The sequence below is a fragment of the Notechis scutatus genome, chromosome 4 (genome assembly GCF_049901735.1).
Source record: "Notechis scutatus isolate UNSWTSFEM ecotype Mainland chromosome 4, rNotScu1.2, whole genome shotgun sequence".
Taxonomy (NCBI): Eukaryota; Metazoa; Chordata; class Lepidosauria; order Squamata; family Elapidae; genus Notechis; species Notechis scutatus.
Genome location: NC_142012.1, coordinates 71309199 through 71326515, shown reverse-complemented (window position 1 = coordinate 71326515; position 17317 = coordinate 71309199). Strand labels below are relative to the sequence as shown.

The following is a 17317-nucleotide window of genomic DNA, read 5'->3' as shown; positions in this document are numbered from 1 at the left end:
GAAACAGACAGTGGCAGTTGCTCTAAAGGGAATGTTCTGGAAGGCACCCAACTTCCTCGTTCACGCCTCGTCAGGGTCTCTTGAATGGCTCAGACACATCTGAAATTTTCTTTTTCATCCACCTTGAAGATTAGGCCAAGGCCCAGCTCCTTTGATCCTTCCTTCAGAACACCTCGTGGGGACCACAGTCACCCTGCAGTCCTTCATGGATGCAAGCGGCTGAAAAGGATGTTGAACAGACTTTGATGAGACAGTGAAATCCTCAGATTGTAACTGGGTATCACACTGAACATTATTACTTCGCTCTTTTTCCTATGTAGGCCCATCAGTTGCTGCCTCAGGTAACATATCCATACTCCAAACACCATTTCCCAAACACACCTGGAACTATGTTAAAAGTTGGAGCATGAGAAAATGTATATTGTTTTAGCATGTTTATTATTTTCAGTTAAATGCTTTTCATCTGAACATGATCACCATTCGCTGACATCAACTGTTGTGTGGTTTCATAGCCAGCTCCTTCCGAGATCATCCCTGATGCCCTTTTCTTGACTGTCCTTATTTTGGGGGGAATGGGTGGGATGGAGGAGGAGATGCTGAGGGCTGCAGGGACTGAAGCTCTTGTTCCCAGGTGCCGGGGGGGGGAAAGGGGGGAGCTGCTCTCTGTCCGTCTCAAGCCCTCCAGCCGGTGTCCAGAGGAGAGGCCTCATAGGACCTTCCTCCTGGGGGGCCGGTCTGGAGAGAGGTTGATTCTGCAAATATTTAGCTCCATGGCGAAGGCTCTGGCTTTCTGGTAGAAGAAGAGAGACATCTCTCGGTCGATAAGAAAATTGTGGTAAATTATGGCAAGTCTAGTGTAAATCTTCAGTTGCGCTTTCTTGTTTCCCAAGTCCATGGCGGCAGCCAGTGCCAGATTGTAGTATCCTGCAGCATCAAAAGGATCCTGAAACATTAAGCAATAGAGGGGCTGTGATTAGGGTTTTTTGTTTTTGTTTTTTAATGGAAACAGGCCAGTCAGTAAGTCAAGTCTAGGACAACAACAAGGATGTCAGGGAATTGCACCCTTGCAATGGCAGCTGTCGAAGTCAGAGACACTGACACAAACTTGTAGTTTATATAAATATATATTTTACATCTATATATACTTATATAGCCAACAAGGTAGTCTGGCCAAGAGGAGCGTCCTGAGGTAAATCCCAAAGCACGCAGGGCACTCAGAAGAAAAAAGGCGGGAAAAAAGGGAAACTCCCCCTTCACACCCAGAGCCACCAATCACAGTGCAAATTGCCTCATGCAGGGGAGCCAGGGCTCTCCAACCAATCGACACTAACTGTTCTGCCTCCCTCTTTGCTATTCCCACTAGCGGCTCTGCTCCCCCAACTCTAAAACCCGAGAGCAAGTAAAGATACACCATCATGGCAGAAAAGACTTTCATTAGGGACGCCCTTGCCAAGGTTGACACCTTCAAAAGTAATGCAGCAGTGACCTACCTCCCAATTCAACATTGCAATTTTTTGCTTGAACAAAAAGACACAGCCTTACACAGAGAGAGAGAGAGAGAGAAACCCATATCTGCCACTGAGATTTGGCAATGGTGGCAAAGTTCATTCTGGGCCAAGAAAAGCCAGAGTGCCTTTTGTGGTCCCCCTGCCCTCCCTGGCTCCCTCTGTCGGGAAGGGGGCAGGTGACGGTTGGGTGGGTTCTGCGCTGCTGCCTGCAGCTGCTTCGCTCCATGCTCTGACCCTCCCCATAATTCCCCTGGCCTTGCCCCTCATCTGCTGCCGTGGGATCACTCCAGCCATCCCAGCCCCTCAGGACTGCCCCCCACTTTCTTCCTTCTCTCCCGTGGTTTCTTCCCAAGTCTAATCTCCACAATTCACTTCTGTTTGGGGCGTCACGGGAGTGATAACAAGCAGGGCTTCTCTCCTGGCTTCCGGAGCAGGGGGCAGGGAGAGGAGAAGCTACCTGAGCCTGCAAAGAAGGCAGGAAGGTGTGGGGTGGGGGATTTGAGGTATAGCTGTGCAAGAACAAGCAACTGTTTAATGAGGATGGCACATTCCCAAATTAGGAGCCTTTTCTTTCTACAAAAACATTATGCACCTTTGAGTGCAAGAGGCTGTGGCCTGAAAGCTGCAACTTGGTTGCCTCACTTTTTTTTTTTTTTTACACAAATTCTTCAAAAAGGGGCCGATGCACAGGGGAAGTCAGAGGCAGCAGTCCCTGGGGGGAAATGTCATCAAAAAAATAATCACGGTCCAAGTCCTCTAAATCAGCAAGGCCTTCTCATCAAATTAAGGAGAGAGACACAGGGAAAGTTACAGATCTTGGGAGGTGTAGACCGGCCTCTGGTGAGCTGCCTTTCTGGTAAGATAATCCAATTTATTTCAGGGGAAACATGACAAAAGCCACACTTAGCATATATTATTTGAAACCCTCCCAGCTGCTCCTCCTGTTCTGTTCCCCTGCGTCTCCCGAAGGAAAGATTCCGCAACCAGCTGAAGCAAAAGGGATTTCCCACCTTCAGGTACTTATTCCTCTCTTACCTTCAGGTCATAGAAGGTGATGTCTCCCAGGAGAAGGTACACTTTGACGTAATAGAGGGCTTCCTCGTCAAACTCCAGTGGGGAGGGGCAGAGGGAAACGGCTTTGAGGAAGAAGTGCTCAGCCAGTTCACACTGCCCCAAGTGATGGTGGATGACCGCCAGGCGGTGGTAGGCTACTCGCTCACTTAGCTGGTCTCCTAGCCAAGAAGCCAAGAGAAAACCGCCCATGAAGGAGGGAAAGATGGCAGGCAGCCGACCAGGGATGGTCCTGATTCACCAGGTTTGGTAGTGAACAGCAGACCCAAAATATGCCACCAGGAGAACTTCAATGTCCCTTTAACATAGGATGTGGCCCTGTGCTTGTGCTGAGATGCCTGCTGTGATGGGACCCCAGTGGCCATGAAATCGGCCTTGTTGGTCACACCCTGAAGACTCCCTGGACAAGGCCGTCAGTCACCAGACTCAGCCCTCCTTTTCCCATCCTGTGCACCTAGGAAGCATTTGTGTGATCTGCAGTGACACAAGGCCAATGATACGTCTCTTTCTCTACAATTTTGAATCACCATCACCAAGGCCCTGAAGGTTCAATCCTGGCAACTGGACTGGTTTTTTTATTAGCGGGAGACGTTTCACTGCTCATCCAAGCAGCTTCGTCGGCCAGAGCAAGTCAGGTAGACAGAGAGTCATTGGAAGTTATGATTCAACCTTCAGACACCTTTGTCTGAATTACTTAATTGGCATATTGCAATGCATTTTGGGGAGAAAGGCCCTTAGAGGTTGGTGTGGCAGGAGTTGGTACATTCCAACAAGACTCTGCCTTATGACTTGCTCTGACTGATGAAGCTGCTTGGATGAGCAATAAAACATCTGAAGCCAACAAAAAATTCAGTCCGGTTGCCATGGTTCATCCTTCGGAGGCCTTTGCCTGGATGACCAAGAGTCTCCATTGACTTCCCAGAGTGGTTTTTGGAAATGCCCTGGATGGGTTTACCTAAATTGACACTGAGCATTAGTGACGTCTGGGCGTATCCGAGACATTCTTCATACTTCTGTAAGGTCAAGAACAACCCAACCAACTTGTTGAAGAGGCGAAGTTCAGCGCTGCTGTTTTTGGCCTTCATGGCAAGTGGCAGAGCCTTGTCCTAAAACAAGAGCGGGACACAAAGGGCCGTCTTGTGGAGTGCAACATCATCGCAAAGGCATCACCCAGCCTTATCTGCCCAACGCCTCAAGGACGACCTGGGCGAAGGGTGGGAGGAGGATACCCACCCTGTAGAAGGGCGCTGCTCTTTCCTTTTCCCAGTCTCCGTTGAAGAATATGTCTCCCGAGGCTTCGAGCATTTCCATTTCTAAATTGGGGTCCTGAGAACTCAGAGCAGTGTTGTGAGCCACCTAGGAGGAAAGGAGGGTTCTAGCAGACGGAGCAACACCAAAAGGAACAGTTCAAATAGAAGCACCACGCAACCAAGAGCTGCTTCAATCCACTTTCTTCTTTTTCCAGTGTTCCATAAACAGGCCCTATGGAATTAGAACTGCCACTAGCTGCCTCTTCTGATGCCACATTTTACATTTGAAAAAGAACTGGGTCATTTCCCCTTTGCTGAAAATGTAGAAGATCTTCTTGAATCACCCCAAATCACAGCTGCAAAACTTTCCATCCTTTCAGCCAAGGCTTGGTGGCATCTCAAAAATGCTAAAGGCACCCCAGAGAAGGTGGTCTAGGCAAGAGCATCCGGAAGAATCCATGGGAGGGCTGATTCAGCAGGAGTTTGTGGGACCTGATCTACAATCCGATTCCTACCTCTAACTGGCTGCCTGGAGAAAAGCACACTTACATGCCATTTTTCAACTGGAAGGGATAGAGTTTAAAGGAGCAATAGACGCTTCTGACGAGAGGAACACTCCAGGGGTGAGATTCAGCAGGTTCTGACCAGTTCTGGAGAACCGGAAGTGGAAATTTTGAATAGTCCAGATAACCAGCAAATACCAATTCTGACTGGAGATTTTCCAGTATCCTTCCCCTGCTACGCCCACCAAGCCATGCCCACATAACTGGTAGTAAAAAAAAAAAAAAAAAAAGAATCCCACCACTGGAACACTCTATTACAAATTGTGAAAGGGAGATATAGCTAGATAGTGTATATTTCTGTTCATTAGAAAAGAATTTACTAAGTTTACTTTTCTCATATATTGCGGTATATGGGAAAATGAGTTGTAAGCACATTTACCTGAGAAAAGCAAACAGTAAGTTTCAGAGGGCATCAAGATATGGCTGAAAGGCCCACCTCCTAATTGTCAGATGGGTCATTTTAAAAACAACCAAACTAGCATCTTTTCTTCTTCTTAAAACAATTGAGGAACCCTAACCCTCCCTAGATTCATTCCTCTTACCTGTATATAAACATCAACTAGTTCGTCCTCCCGCAGGGCGTAATAGATCCTTCCTGCCTGGAGCCAGGCCTGAGCCTCCTTATTTTTGGCCTGAAGATCAATGAATATCCCCAGGCTCCTCTTGAGGTAGTCCAGAGCAGACCGGCACGCCCTGGAGAAGGAGAAGGAGAAACGCTATCTGGCTGATCTTGTATGGTTCTCAAAACCTCCAAGGACCAGACAGCAGATTATATTTTAATCCACTCTGGATCCTTCTGCCATCTGCAGAAAACCCATGAAACCAAAATCATGGTTGAGAAGCTTCCCAGTCAGTTCAGAACGGAAGACGCTTCTTAGATGGGAAGTGAAACATTGCCAAAGAAAACACTAGGAAAGTCCAGGTGCCTCTTTTTGGGGGGGAAGCACCTTTGGGAGTGACAGGGGGGAATTGTACATTTAGAATTGAATGATCCTGTTGATGTAGCTTTACAATAAAGCAGAATTAGCTTATCCAGCCGTGTTTCCTGTCCGGTCTACCTGGAAGGCATACATCAATCTTGCAAGTCTGAAAGTACAAATCTCCCACTATCACCCTTACAGCCTGCTAACTTATGGAGGCTCTTCCACCCTGAGCCAGTTGCTCTATCTACTGTGGGATATTCTCCCTATTATCTGATATTTTATTCAGATACACCATTGATATCTATTTATCAGCTGCAGAAACCATTCTGGTTAGAATCTTTTTGGAGGCTGTGATCAGACTAACAACACTTGGACAGAAGGGACGAGGTGTATAGTGGCATCATCCACACCAGCCCTAGAGGCCCTCAGGCAGAACTGCAGCCCACCAATCTCTCCCAGCTGGTGGGTTGTTCGTGTTTTTTTCTTGGCATGGTTCCTGCACCAGGCAGGGATAAAAATGGAGCCCTCAGAGCTCTCAGGATGAGAGAAGTTAGAAAAGTTCCACCAGATTCTGCTCGTCATGAAGCTCAGAAAGCGGGTGGCAGGCCAAGATCCTCCGGGGCTTTCCCTGCAGCACCAGAATCTGGGCCTTCTAAGCCTGCCTCTCAGTCAGGAGCCTGTTCTGGGGGTCACTTCACTCGACAGAAGTGAAGGGACCCCCACCCACCCTTGGAGAGAGGGCAAGCATCCTGCAGCAGCAGCAGCAGAGGGGAAGGGTTGAACAAGGCTGCAGCATGTCCAGTAGAGTTCCGGACAGGACAAGGTCAACTGGCTCACAGCGATGGAAACTTTAATCCCAGGCATCAGGAGGGGGCCTGTTCTTGGGGTAAAGTAGCCTTTTGTCACAGGAAAGAGAGCCCCTCCTGCCTGCAGAGGGCCACTTTTGTAACCAAGCAGCCGAGGGACAAAACCCTCTTTGCTGGAAGCTCCTGCGTTGCAGTGCCTACCTTTCTGTCCCCAGAGACAGGTAGAGCTGGCTGAGGGTCTCTAGCACCTGCCCTTCCATGACCTTGTCGGACATTTTCTTCACCAGGGTGAGCTGATATTCGTTGTAGAAGACACACTGAGCTGGATCTGGGACAACCGTGCTGTGGAAATGACACAGATGCTGGACAGCCTGGAGTTGCCCTAGAAAGGAGGGGTGCTTGGCCCATTAATGCCAGAAAATCTTCCTACAGTAAGATGCCCTCGGCCCCCACCAGCTTTTCACCAGCCCGGAGAGCAGCCCTTTACTGTGGGAGGCGGCCACCACTTTCCGTGCAGTGAACCACATCGACAGAAGTGGGCAGCAAATGCTCTTTATTAGGGCATCCCCAAAGAGCGTTTGGGCTTCTAAGGGTTTCCTGTCTGTTGTCCTAGGCAGCTCGTGAAAGGTCACCATTTTTTAAAAGCAAATTTTAATTTTGAACATAAGAAGGAAGAAGGCATGTAAAACTCAGTCTTACTCTATGCAGAGCCCTACTCAAACCATCATCCAGAGAAAAGTTTGCAAAGTATTTGGGTATTGAATAGGGAGGAGGAGGAGGAGGAGGAGGAGGAGGCAGAGGCAGAAGCTTCCTGCATCTTCTGTCCCTTGATGGTTCCAGGTCATAGCAGAGGGAGAAGCAAAGGTAGCAGACTTGCTTCGAAATAGTGGACAAAAGAAACCTGATCAACTCCCTCAAACCCTAAGATATCCATCTTAGCTCCTCTGGGCCCTTCGCCTTGATAGCTGGGGAAAAGCTGCATGGCATCGTTTATCCTAATTGTGAACCTGGGAAATGAATTTACCTTCCACATCCTCGCGTTCCATCGCCACCAGAAAGGCCCACTCGTAGCAATTCCTCCCCTTCTCCTTCTGGGCCCCATGGGCATAGTGGTGCCCCAGCCGGAGGAGGATGGCCACAAAGTTCCCCCCACATTCTCCACTGGGGAGCTCGGAGAAGAGCTGGATGGCTTTGACCAAGAAATGCTCCCCCAGGCTTTGGGCAGACGAGTGCAGGCACAAGATGCCCAGGTTGGCCAAAGCCACTGCCTCATTAACCACGCTGCCTGTCTCTCTGGAAATCCTCAGTGCTCTGAAGTAGCTCTCCGCAGCTCGCTTGGGCTGATTCCTCCGTCTCAGACTAATGGCCGCCATGTTATGGATGACGCCCAACTGCTGGCGGGTGCTCCAGGGGGACTCTGCAACGGCGCTTAAAATGCACAGAGCCGTGTCGTCCTGCTGATGGAGGATGTAGAGCCAGCTGAGGAAAACAAAGTGGTGAATGGTGTCTTCCGCCACTCGTGCACTTGTGTTCAGCTCTAGAACCTCCTCCATGTAGCCGATGGCTTCCTCGTACTGCTTGTATCGGCTGTGCAGCTGAGAAAGTTTGTAGTAAATGATGCTGCGCAGCTTCTGGCTGCCCCTGCTCCCTTCCAGCGCATGAAGCAGTTCTCGGAGGTAAAAGGCCATGAGTGGAGGGTGTGTTTGTCCTCCAGATGTGGGACTGAGGACTTTGGAGGCGTTCCTTAGCACCAACTCGATGCCTCTGAAGAGCTCCAGCAGAGAACAGGAGCTGCGGGAAGACACAACCTTGGCGCAGCTGAGTGCAAGGCGGGGCAGGCACTGCTGGCTGTAGAGTTGGCCAAGCTTCAAGTAGCAGTCCACGGACCCCCTGCCACTGGGCAGCCCCTGGCCTGCATTCAGCAGCTGCTGCAGCCTTTCCAGGAAGGGGGCTGGTTCCTGCCCCTGCTTGAAACGCAGGCAGTGCTTCGCCAGCAGGAAGCAGGCTCTGGCCTCGGCGTTTCTACTCCGGCTGAGCACAGCTCTTTTCAAGGCGTAGTTCAAGACCGCCAGGGCCATCTCTGCCCCGTCCGTGTCGCTGGCCAGGCCCATCAGCAAAGAGGCAGCTTTGCCCAGGAAGGAAGCGCTTTTCTCCACATTCTTCTGTTTCAGGTAAATGCCCGTCAGATGGGTGTACAGAGTGGCTACCAAGTGGAGGTCTTGAAAACCCCCCCGTAGGGTTGCCAGAGCTTCTTCAAAATACACCCGAGCTTGAGACAGCTTGAACCTCCGGAGACTCATTCTTCCCAGCAAGTAGCAGAGCCGCGTCGTGGCCCAGGGCAGGTCGGCTTGCCTGGCCGCTGCCCGAGCTCGAGCCAAGTAATCCAGCAGCTCTTCCTCCGTGGCATCGCCACGGATGGACGTCTTGAGAAAGGACAATGGAGGGTCATAGAGGCCCCTGAAGCCGTCTTCATAGCCTTCCTGATTCAAAAATGACAACAGTGAATCAGGAACTTCTGGCCCCAAAGTGCCCCGCTGGTGCATGGAGAAACACGGCTTCTGCAAAAGGGGGGGCTCCTGCCTGTGGCAAGTGGGAAGCTGCTGCTTCTTATCTTTGGTGGGTTGAAAGTCCTTCATCTTCATCAGTGACCTCACTGCTCTGCATGGAGTTGGACTCTCCTTTTCCTTAAGGGAGGAAGGGGCCATTTCTGAAAGACACAGAAAGAGGAAGGCTGCAAGTCCCAGGGCTGGTTCCAGGTTGCTTCTCTCCTGGGTGAGTTTCCATCCGTTGCTTCGTGCCGTGCCTTCAGGGGCTGTAGCCAATAGGTTGACCCCCCCTCCTCTCTGTGACAGCCCCTCAGACATTGGGACACTGCTATCATGTCACCCCACATCCTTCTCTTGCTTAGACTAGATATAAAAGATACCTTCATTAGATGCCTGCATTAAATACCTTCATTAGATACAGATATAAAAGGTACCAAGTAAAGCTTCCATCATGCATCATGCCAGCCCAATGTTTCCTCCTCCACCTTGTTTTACACTTTAAAAAAGAACAAAAACGTTCCCTCCATTTTGAATATTTACACCTTTTACCTGGCCCACAAAGTTTCTGAAGGCCGGTGTCATCCTGGGCATCTGTAAGATGAGACAAATGAGATCATCGTTCAGGCCATGTTTTGCTTATTGGATGCCTACTAATTGGGAGGCCTAATACTGTAGAGAGACTTGAACTCCCATCCTGGGAACTCTGCAACACCCTGGTGACTTCACCAGAGGATGCCAAATTTAGGCCTGGACACACACAGATTTGTTGGGTTGGTGATGACAAATTTCCAAGTATGGTTTCAACTGGAGATCAGAACTTTACGTCTCCAAATATCATGCAGGCTATGCTTTTGTTCTCCTTCCCTCTCTCTCCCTCCTTCCCTCCCTCCCTCTCTCTCTCTCTCAAATGACCCATTAAATCCTTTGAAATGGAAGAAATTCATATTCCAGCTGCATTCATTCTCATTTGAGCTTCACTCTGCGGAAGCATTCAAATGATTGAATCTTTAAATTCATGCTCATTCAGTTCCTTGAGTTGGAGGCTAATGAAATGTAAGTAACATATAACTTGGCAGTTCATAGGACAACTTGTATTTTTCTTTTTATCAAACTGCAAAGTCCAAGAGACGCCCAGAAGCTTTGCACCCTAGTTCTACACAGAGAGGGAGCTGCAAACCCTGCTCACCGATTTGATAGATGCTGCAAATGCTCTCCTGAGAAATTTGGGCCAAGAGCCTGGTCAGGTTATCCAAAAGGGATTCTTCCTTCACGAAAGAGTCACCATCTTCCTTGAAGAAATCCATGCATGGAAGTCTGAGAAAGGGAAACATGATAAGGCAACTTTAGGGCTTACATGGCTTTCCAGGGCAAGTCATCCTTACCAAAAAAATGAGGAGGAGGAGGAGGAAGAGCAAGGAAGCAATCTAAAAAGCAGGAACAAAAATGGGAGGTGAGAAGATAAAAGCGTCGGCAACATTATTTTGAAGGAAAGTCTGCTGATCCATCAAAAGGTTGTTGTCTTGAGGGCCCACCTGGGAGTCCCTCCCCCCACCGTCCTTGAGGCAGGGAAGGAGATGCAGATGGTGGCCAGGAGATCTGCTTCATTATCCCCAACACAAGTCAGGAAGGACCTTCTCTGCCTCACCTGATGGGACACCTGACAAGCCCTTATTGACTCGAACGGCACTTACTCTGTGGCAATGGCCAGGAAGCCTTCAGGCTCCACACAGCTGCTCTGCACGAAGCCAACCTGGCCCGAAGAGAGACGCCTCCCCACAAACCAAGGCATGCATTTCATGAAATAGCCAATGATTTCAATTTTATCTCCTTTTTGGAAACTGATCTCGTCTGGCAAAGCACCTTCGTGGCTGACGACCGCAACAGAGAATCCTGTGGCTGGACGATACGGAATTCAGAAGACATCAAATAAGTCCATAACTTGCCAGGGATGTTAATCTTAATGTTACACGTTTCACAGAGAGGACTTATTAGAAATAAGAGGTCATTCAACCCACCCGGCTTAAAAGTGGAGCTTATTCCTCAGCCTATGATATCCCCGGCAATAACCAGAAATAAGAGCAGATTGAAGTAATTTTTTCCAGGCAAAACAGCTAGAGCTTCTAGTTGCAATGGCTCCCCAGCTGACGTGTCTCTTCCTGAGATTTTTTTTTGGGGGGGGGAGGTCAGCTGTTTTGTGCCCCCATCCACAATACCACTAACCACCAGCACAGCCATTAAACTGGATAGATGGAGGCTGGTCTCCAAAATTCTCTTTGTGACGGTGGGAGTGTTTGCACAAGGGGCCCAGGAGGAAACTGCGAAGGTATCTAGGCCCTTCCCAGCCTCAGTTTAGGTCTGAGGTCACCCACAGGGCTTCTCCAATCAGGCCCCTGGAGGCCCTTTGGTGGGACCAGAAGTTCCACGGGGCAGTTCTGATGCTACCTGATGCCTCCACAGCTCTGGATACTATTAACCGCGGGATCTTTCAGGGTCACCACAAAGGATGGGAGAGGACACAACTGTGCAGTAGATCTTTAATGGGGGGTTTCTTTTTGTGGCAAGGCAGAAGGGGGGGCCCTGAGGGTCTGCAGGCTCCCCTTAAGGCTGTTTACCACCCACCTGGAGCCAGGGAAGGAGCCTCACCCAATGACCCCCAGGATGGGGATGAGAACACTCAACTTACTTCTCAGCCAATTTGGAGTGTGTCTCTCCAGCTCCTTCTCCATTCCTGGAAGCCCCTCTCTCTCCCCCACAGGGAGCTTTGAACCTCCTCATTTATCATCCTGATGCTCTGCATCCATGGCCTAAGGAGCCCCTTTGAGCTCTCCTGCTGGCTAATGTCCTCCCAGAAACCCCCTCTCTCTCTCTCATTCACTTGTCCGAGCCAATATTTTAAGCAGAATTTCCCCGCAAACAGCTCTGGCAGGAGAGGGGATCATCAGAGGGTTTGAAGGAGGAGGAGGAGGAGGCAGCAAAGGGAACCCCGTCACAGCACCAGGAGGTTGAGTAAATGGGCAGCATTTACATGTTATGTTGAAGGGGCCTCTTCAAGTCACAGATGCAGAAATTAAAACCCCTACTTTACTTATCGCTCCTCACCCGCTTGATCTGTGGCTGGAAGTGCAGTTAGGCAGGCCAACCCGTCCGATGCTGTGTTTGCTTTCAGGAACCATCTACAAATTCAAGAAAGTCATGTTCAGCCAACCACAAGTGGCCCCACTGCCGCCCTGTGCTGGAGAGGAGCCCAACCCCTGGAGCTCTCCTCCAGGCAGAGGGAAGGCCTGCCAGGAGACCCAGGTGGGGACCTACTGATGGAAAGGCACAGGGGGCTCCGAGGCTTCTGTGGGGCGGCCGTCCCGGACTTGCTCTGGAGCTGCCGATTCCACCTGGCAAGTGGCTCTTGGATCGGCTGCATCAACGTCCTCAGGACAAAACCCAAAATAGGCACCTGAAGGGGGGGAGCACCACATGAAACAGGGGGCGCATTCTGCCATTGTGGGTGCGGTTGTCGTTCATCAAAAAATAACCCTGTGCTCGGTCGGAGAAGGGAGGAGGGAGACCCCGTGACTGAAGTAGCGCTTTCTCCCCAGGTAGAGCAGAAACTTCTCCTACCCCATTCCGTCAGTTTTTTTAGCCAGGAAGACTGGCCTCCATTGCGAGATGGAAGTCAAAGAGGAGAGAATCTTGGATAACTCAAGGCTTCTTCTTCCCAGTGGAATACGTGGCTGGGAGGAGAGGATGAAGGCAGATCGACACCCCAATCCAGTACTTTTCCCTGTATTTTTCACGCATTAGCAGCCCTTCTACATTTTGCGCTAATTACAATTTCTGGAGACATTTTTTTGAGGTTAGCCTCGCAGAGAGCATGCTCTCCTGGTTAAGACAGAGTGTAACTAAGCTGCAGGTAATGGTTGCCAAATCCAACCACGTGTAAATGCAACTCCTCAAATATGCCTCTCCACACAAACACCAGTTCCAAGTCTTGGCACAGAGGAGGAGACAGACAGACGGATGGACGGACGGACAGACGGAGGGAGAGAGAGAGAGAGAGAGAGAGAGGGAGGGAGGGAGGGAGAGAGTGAGAGAGAGAGTGAGAGAGAGGAGAGAGAGAGAGAGAGAGAGAGGAGAGAGAGGAGAGAGAGAGAGAGAGGGAGGGAGAGAGAGGGGAGAGAGGGAGGGAGAGAGAGGGGAGAGGGAGAGGGAGAGAAGAGAGAGAGAGAGAGAGGCAGGCAGAAGTGTGATCCCAGCCAGAGCAGAGGCACCTCCATGTCCAAATCCAGTTCCCTTCTGACCAACAGACCCTCTTATTTTGACTTTATTTGACGTCACCTTTTCCTCACAATGTCACTGAATGGAGGCGGCAGGACTCAAAGCTGCTGCTCGCATCTCATTCAGTTCAGCAGGTGTAAAACCCTGTTTTGCAAGTGCAGGTAAAACCCCAGGTACCTTCCTGAATTAAGAGTCCTCTGTAGAGCCTATGGAGGCCACTTTCATCTAAGAGGACCTCAATTCCAGCAGCTTCTTCGCGTGAAGAGAGCCAGAAAGAGTTGTCCAGCAACAGGGTCTCCAGGCAGGGGCTTAAAAAACCTGTCAAAGGCAATGTTCCTGTTATCCAACAGGGTCTATTCTTTAGGAATGAGTAGCATTCATCTGGAGCCCATCTTTTTTCCTAGAAGGACCACAGATTTTGACAAGGGACCCAAAACTCTTTGACCTCCAGAGAGTTTCCAACCCATCCCAGCTTCAAGAAGCGAAGGAGAAGCAGAGCAGTGGGGCAGCCCTGCCTTATGGTGCAAAAAGGATTATTCGGTTCCCCAATACAGGCTTCCTTGCTTTGACAATTGCTGCCATTTCTGATTCTGACCTGAATACTGCAAAACTTCAGGGAGGCCCTGAGGGTCTCAGTCCCTCAACTGGGGCCCTTCCTGGCCTCTGAACAGAAGCTCCCTTTTCTGGCCCTTCAAGCAGCAAAAACGCCCCAAGGATGGAACTGGCAGGTGTCGGCTATAGGGCCGTGTTGCATTCCACCACCACCACCGCCACCACCACGCCAGTTATTTGCCTTTGCAGTGGAACAAGACAGATTTTATATATTCCTGTCCTTGGATAAGGAAGGAATCAATGCCGGGGAAGGTGGCTTTTACAACCCTGGGAATTCTATCCATCGTTTTTCTTGGCTCAGAAGTTGGGAAGCTAGAAAAGAAGAAGGGCAGCGGCCAGTGCAGTGGAGCCACCGTTAGATCTTGGACTCAGGGAGGTGGATCCTGTCTGAATAGTTTTGGATTCCAAAACTCTTCTCACGAAAACCCTTAGTTAGTAGCGTGAAAATAACTGAAACACTATTGGACACAACATTAAAAACAGGATCTTCACATTTGTATTTCTTAAGCAATGTCTTAATTTCCAGAGCACCAACAGTCAACCAAAATACTAAATCTTCTGATGTGTTGCTTTACCAAGAGAGTAGTAAGTCATAAACTTCCAGGTTTCCTCCAAGGTCCAAAATGTGATGGCAATGAGATGATCTTCACTGTGGATGGACAGCAATCTGGCCGACAATTCCTGAGGAAGGCAACAAAAGTAGTAAATCTTTGAGTTTAAACAAAAGAAACTCATAGTGGCAGCCTAATTCTGCATTACACCTTTGTTCTCTCTTGAAAAGACCACAAATACGACTGTCCAAAAGTGGAAATAAGACTGATGCAGCTAAGTCCTGCCTTTCACTGGCCTGGTTACACCTCTTCTTAAAAAATATTTAAGTTTAGTAATCATTACTCCATTATGTTATACGTTAAAAAATTATTCTGTTTATTTTCTGAATGGGTTACGGCCCTTGTGTAGAAACGGAGACCAACCTCCACATAAGGCCCTCCACAGAATCTTGTGGGACAACAAAACCTCCTCTAATTCTCTTTGGGAGAGAAGAGAGAAGAGGGGATCTGGGGGGGCCAAGAAGAAAGGGGGGAGGCTCACCGTTCAGGAGGTCCACAGCCACTGATCTCACGGCCAAAGGTTCTAGGACCCCAAATTTGGGGAGGGTCCTTGGCTCCAGGGGTTTCCCCGAAGGCTTCCCGTCACTCTTGCCAAGCCCCCACCAAGGGGAAGCGGAGAGGGCCTCCACCCACCCCCCCACCTGCAGCTGCCCCCCTTCAGGAGAACCTTCGGGCTCTTCATGGCAGAAGAGGCCACTGGGGCACCGCCTGTCCCGAGGAGGAAAACCGTGGCAGAGGCGTCCCTGCTCCTCTCCCCCTCACCCTGGGAACCGGGTGGAGGAGCCCCTGGATCCACGATAGGACAAAGGCCGACCTCTATGACCCCGCCTTCACGAACTTACACTAAGAACCGCCACGGCCCGTTGGCTGTCGTTCTCCAGGAGACGGAGTCTTCCCTGCAGATACGCCTGCAGCTGAGGATCGGTAAGGCCCGTCCTCCGTCTGGCCAGGGTCACCTTCAGGAAGAGAGCTGGGAAAGGCAGGGTGACGGGTGGTGGAAACGTCCCCAGGAACAGCCCTCTCCCCCTTCCCCTCCCCATTGAGAGCAGTGGTGCTTTCCAAAATGTATCTTCTTCTTTGGGGCAGCTGTGGGGCTCCGGTGTGAGCAAGGAAATGTCACTTTGCATTGCAAAACGTCAGAAAACAAGCAAGTGAAATAATAACCACTATTTTTTTCCTGAAACGCGTCATCCAGTAGAATCTCCTCTGCAAAGGAGATCAGGAGGAGCAGAGGTGGGATTCTGACCGGCTCTGACTGGCTCTGCAGAACCGGTCGTGGAAATTTTGAGACGTTGGGAGAACCGGCGAATGCCTCCTTTGACTGGCCCCACCAACCCCATCTCTTCTCCGCCTCCCATTGAGTCCCAGCTGATCGGCTGGGTCTCCTTTGGTTGCCCTGCGCAGGAGAACGGAGCTGGAAAGCAGGTTAGTGGGGTGGGAAGGGAAGGGGGATTTTGCAGTATATCCTTCCCCTGCCACACCCACCAAGCCACGCCCACAGAACTGGGGCATAAAAACATTTTGAATCCCCCCACTGAGGAGGATCCTCCTCCTCCTCCTCCTCCAAGGGACCCAGCCTGGCTAAGGCTGCCCAGCAAGAGGGATAAGGACCTCCCCCAAGCTCTGAATAACGTTCCCACCCCTCCCAGAGGGCTGCCTGACCCCCTCCTGCACGTTCGAGCTTCCCTTTCCCATCCTTGGAGGAACTTAATCTCCGCTGCAGAATTTATTCCCTTCTGCCTGTTTAATTCAATATTCTCCTTTTGTCATAAATCTCATTGGGAGCCTTGAGGGCTTCCAGGGTAGAAAGACAGGGAATCAACCCCAAAATAAAGCACAAGCGTTAGTAAACATTTAAGCAGCCTTCCCGTCACATAGGATAAAAGTATTTATCTATATATTATTTTTATTTGATTTTATGTGTAGCTTTAGCCTCCTTTCTTTGCTGCAAGCCATGGGGAATTGTGCAGCCTGGGACAGATCCTCATTCAGCAGATGGCGGTTTGCTGAATCACAAAAGCATCTCAAACTAGTAAATGCTTATTCAGTGTCAGAAAAATGAGACCACAAACTTCCACTCTGGCCGGCCAGGGATTGTATTAGGGGAAGGGATGGAGGGAGCAACCCCAAAGTTCAGCCTGATCTTTGCAGTCCAGAGAAGAAACCCAGGCAAAAGTCAAAGGAAAGTTGGAAAATGAGGGGGGAGGGAGAAGTGTGGTGGCTGTGTGTGTGTGTGTGTGTGTTACCTTTCTGCGGCTGTTGCCATATAACTCCCTCCTTCCCAGCTGGAGATGGCAGGGCCTTTGAGGGGGCTGGTGGAGCCAACTGGCCGGGGTCCGGCTGTCCCAGGAGCTCAGGTTCTCCTCCTCCCCAGTGCGGGGCCTGCCCTGCTCCGGGGCCGAGGGGAGGGCCGAGGAAAGGCTCTTCCTGGGGGACGGCGTCAGACGTGGCGGCTTCAGGGCTCCTCTCAGCTTCTTCTTCTTCTGCTGCTGCTGCTGCTCCTGAGGGCTCCATGGTTTCTAGGTGGGCATCAGAAACACCTGGTCGCCCAAGGCCTCCATGGCAACCCCCACACCGGGTGGGCCTCGGCCTTCCTTCCCAGCCCCACTTCACCCCCAGCTGCCTCATCAGCTGCCAGGACTAAGAGGAGGAGGAGGAGGCCACTGCTGCACCTGGGGTGTTTCTGGAGCGTCTGAAACCCATCAACTGAACCGGGAAGGGAGTTCAGCTCCTTCACTCCCCTTTAGCGGTTCTGCCAGATCCCCCTGGACAGGTCTCTGTTTCTCTCTGATGAAGGAACCAACCTGGGCACCGGCCCTGCCGGAAGGGAGAGCCTGAGTCTTGAGGACAGTGTGGGCCGAGGCTGCCTCTGGATTGACCTTCTGGGGCTCAGGAGATTCTCCCAGAGCAGCCAGACTTCGGCAGCTGCTGCGGACGCAGTTGGGAGGGAGGGGGCCTTCTCAGCCAGGCCCAGCACAGACCCAGGTTCCTCCTTGCCTGTTGGTTGCCTTGGGAGGGATGCTGGCCCAGTGGGGTGATTGCCAGGTGGAGACGGGCAGTTCATGCCTCCCAGATGCCCGCATGGTCTGACCCAGCCGGTGCCTCAGCCTTGCCGGGGCACCTTGAGGGCCAGCTGGGAGGAAAGGGCAGGGAAGGTG

At 50.8% G+C, this 17317-nt stretch overlaps 1 protein-coding gene across 1 annotated transcript; it reads right to left on the bottom strand.

The window, feature by feature from the left end:
* Positions 1-419: 419 nt before the first annotated feature.
* On the bottom strand, positions 420-16843 carry SH3TC1 (SH3 domain and tetratricopeptide repeats 1). The gene is made up of 16 exons (XM_087963706.1): positions 16406-16843; positions 15002-15129; positions 14124-14229; positions 13114-13254; positions 11977-12115; positions 11767-11840; positions 10359-10563; positions 9854-9981; positions 9217-9258; positions 7146-8828; positions 6323-6503; positions 4935-5085; positions 3813-3935; positions 3535-3685; positions 2544-2740; positions 420-943 (listed from the first exon to the last, which is right to left on the bottom strand). Exons 1-16 carry the CDS (start codon positions 16785-16787, stop codon positions 707-709), a joined length of 4068 nt encoding a protein of 1355 aa, XP_087819832.1. The 5' UTR covers positions 16788-16843; the 3' UTR covers positions 420-706.
* Between the last annotated feature and the right edge of the window lie 474 nt (positions 16844-17317).

What these genes read in the sequence shown, in the direction of transcription:
- SH3TC1 (XM_087963706.1), bottom strand. Translation starts at nt 16,787, where the DNA reads ATGAGGCAGCTGGGGGTGAAGTGGGGCTGGGAAGGAAGGCCGAGGCCC. An exon ending in TCAGAAACTTTGTGGGCCAG is followed by an intron (nt 8,829 to 9,216) that starts GTAAAAGGTGTA and finishes TGTGTCTTTCAG; the next exon opens with AAATGGCCCCTTCCTCCCTT. An exon ending in GAGCAGCGCCCTTCTACAGG is followed by an intron (nt 3,686 to 3,812) that starts GTGGGTATCCTC and finishes CTCTTGTTTTAG; the next exon opens with GACAAGGCTCTGCCACTTGC.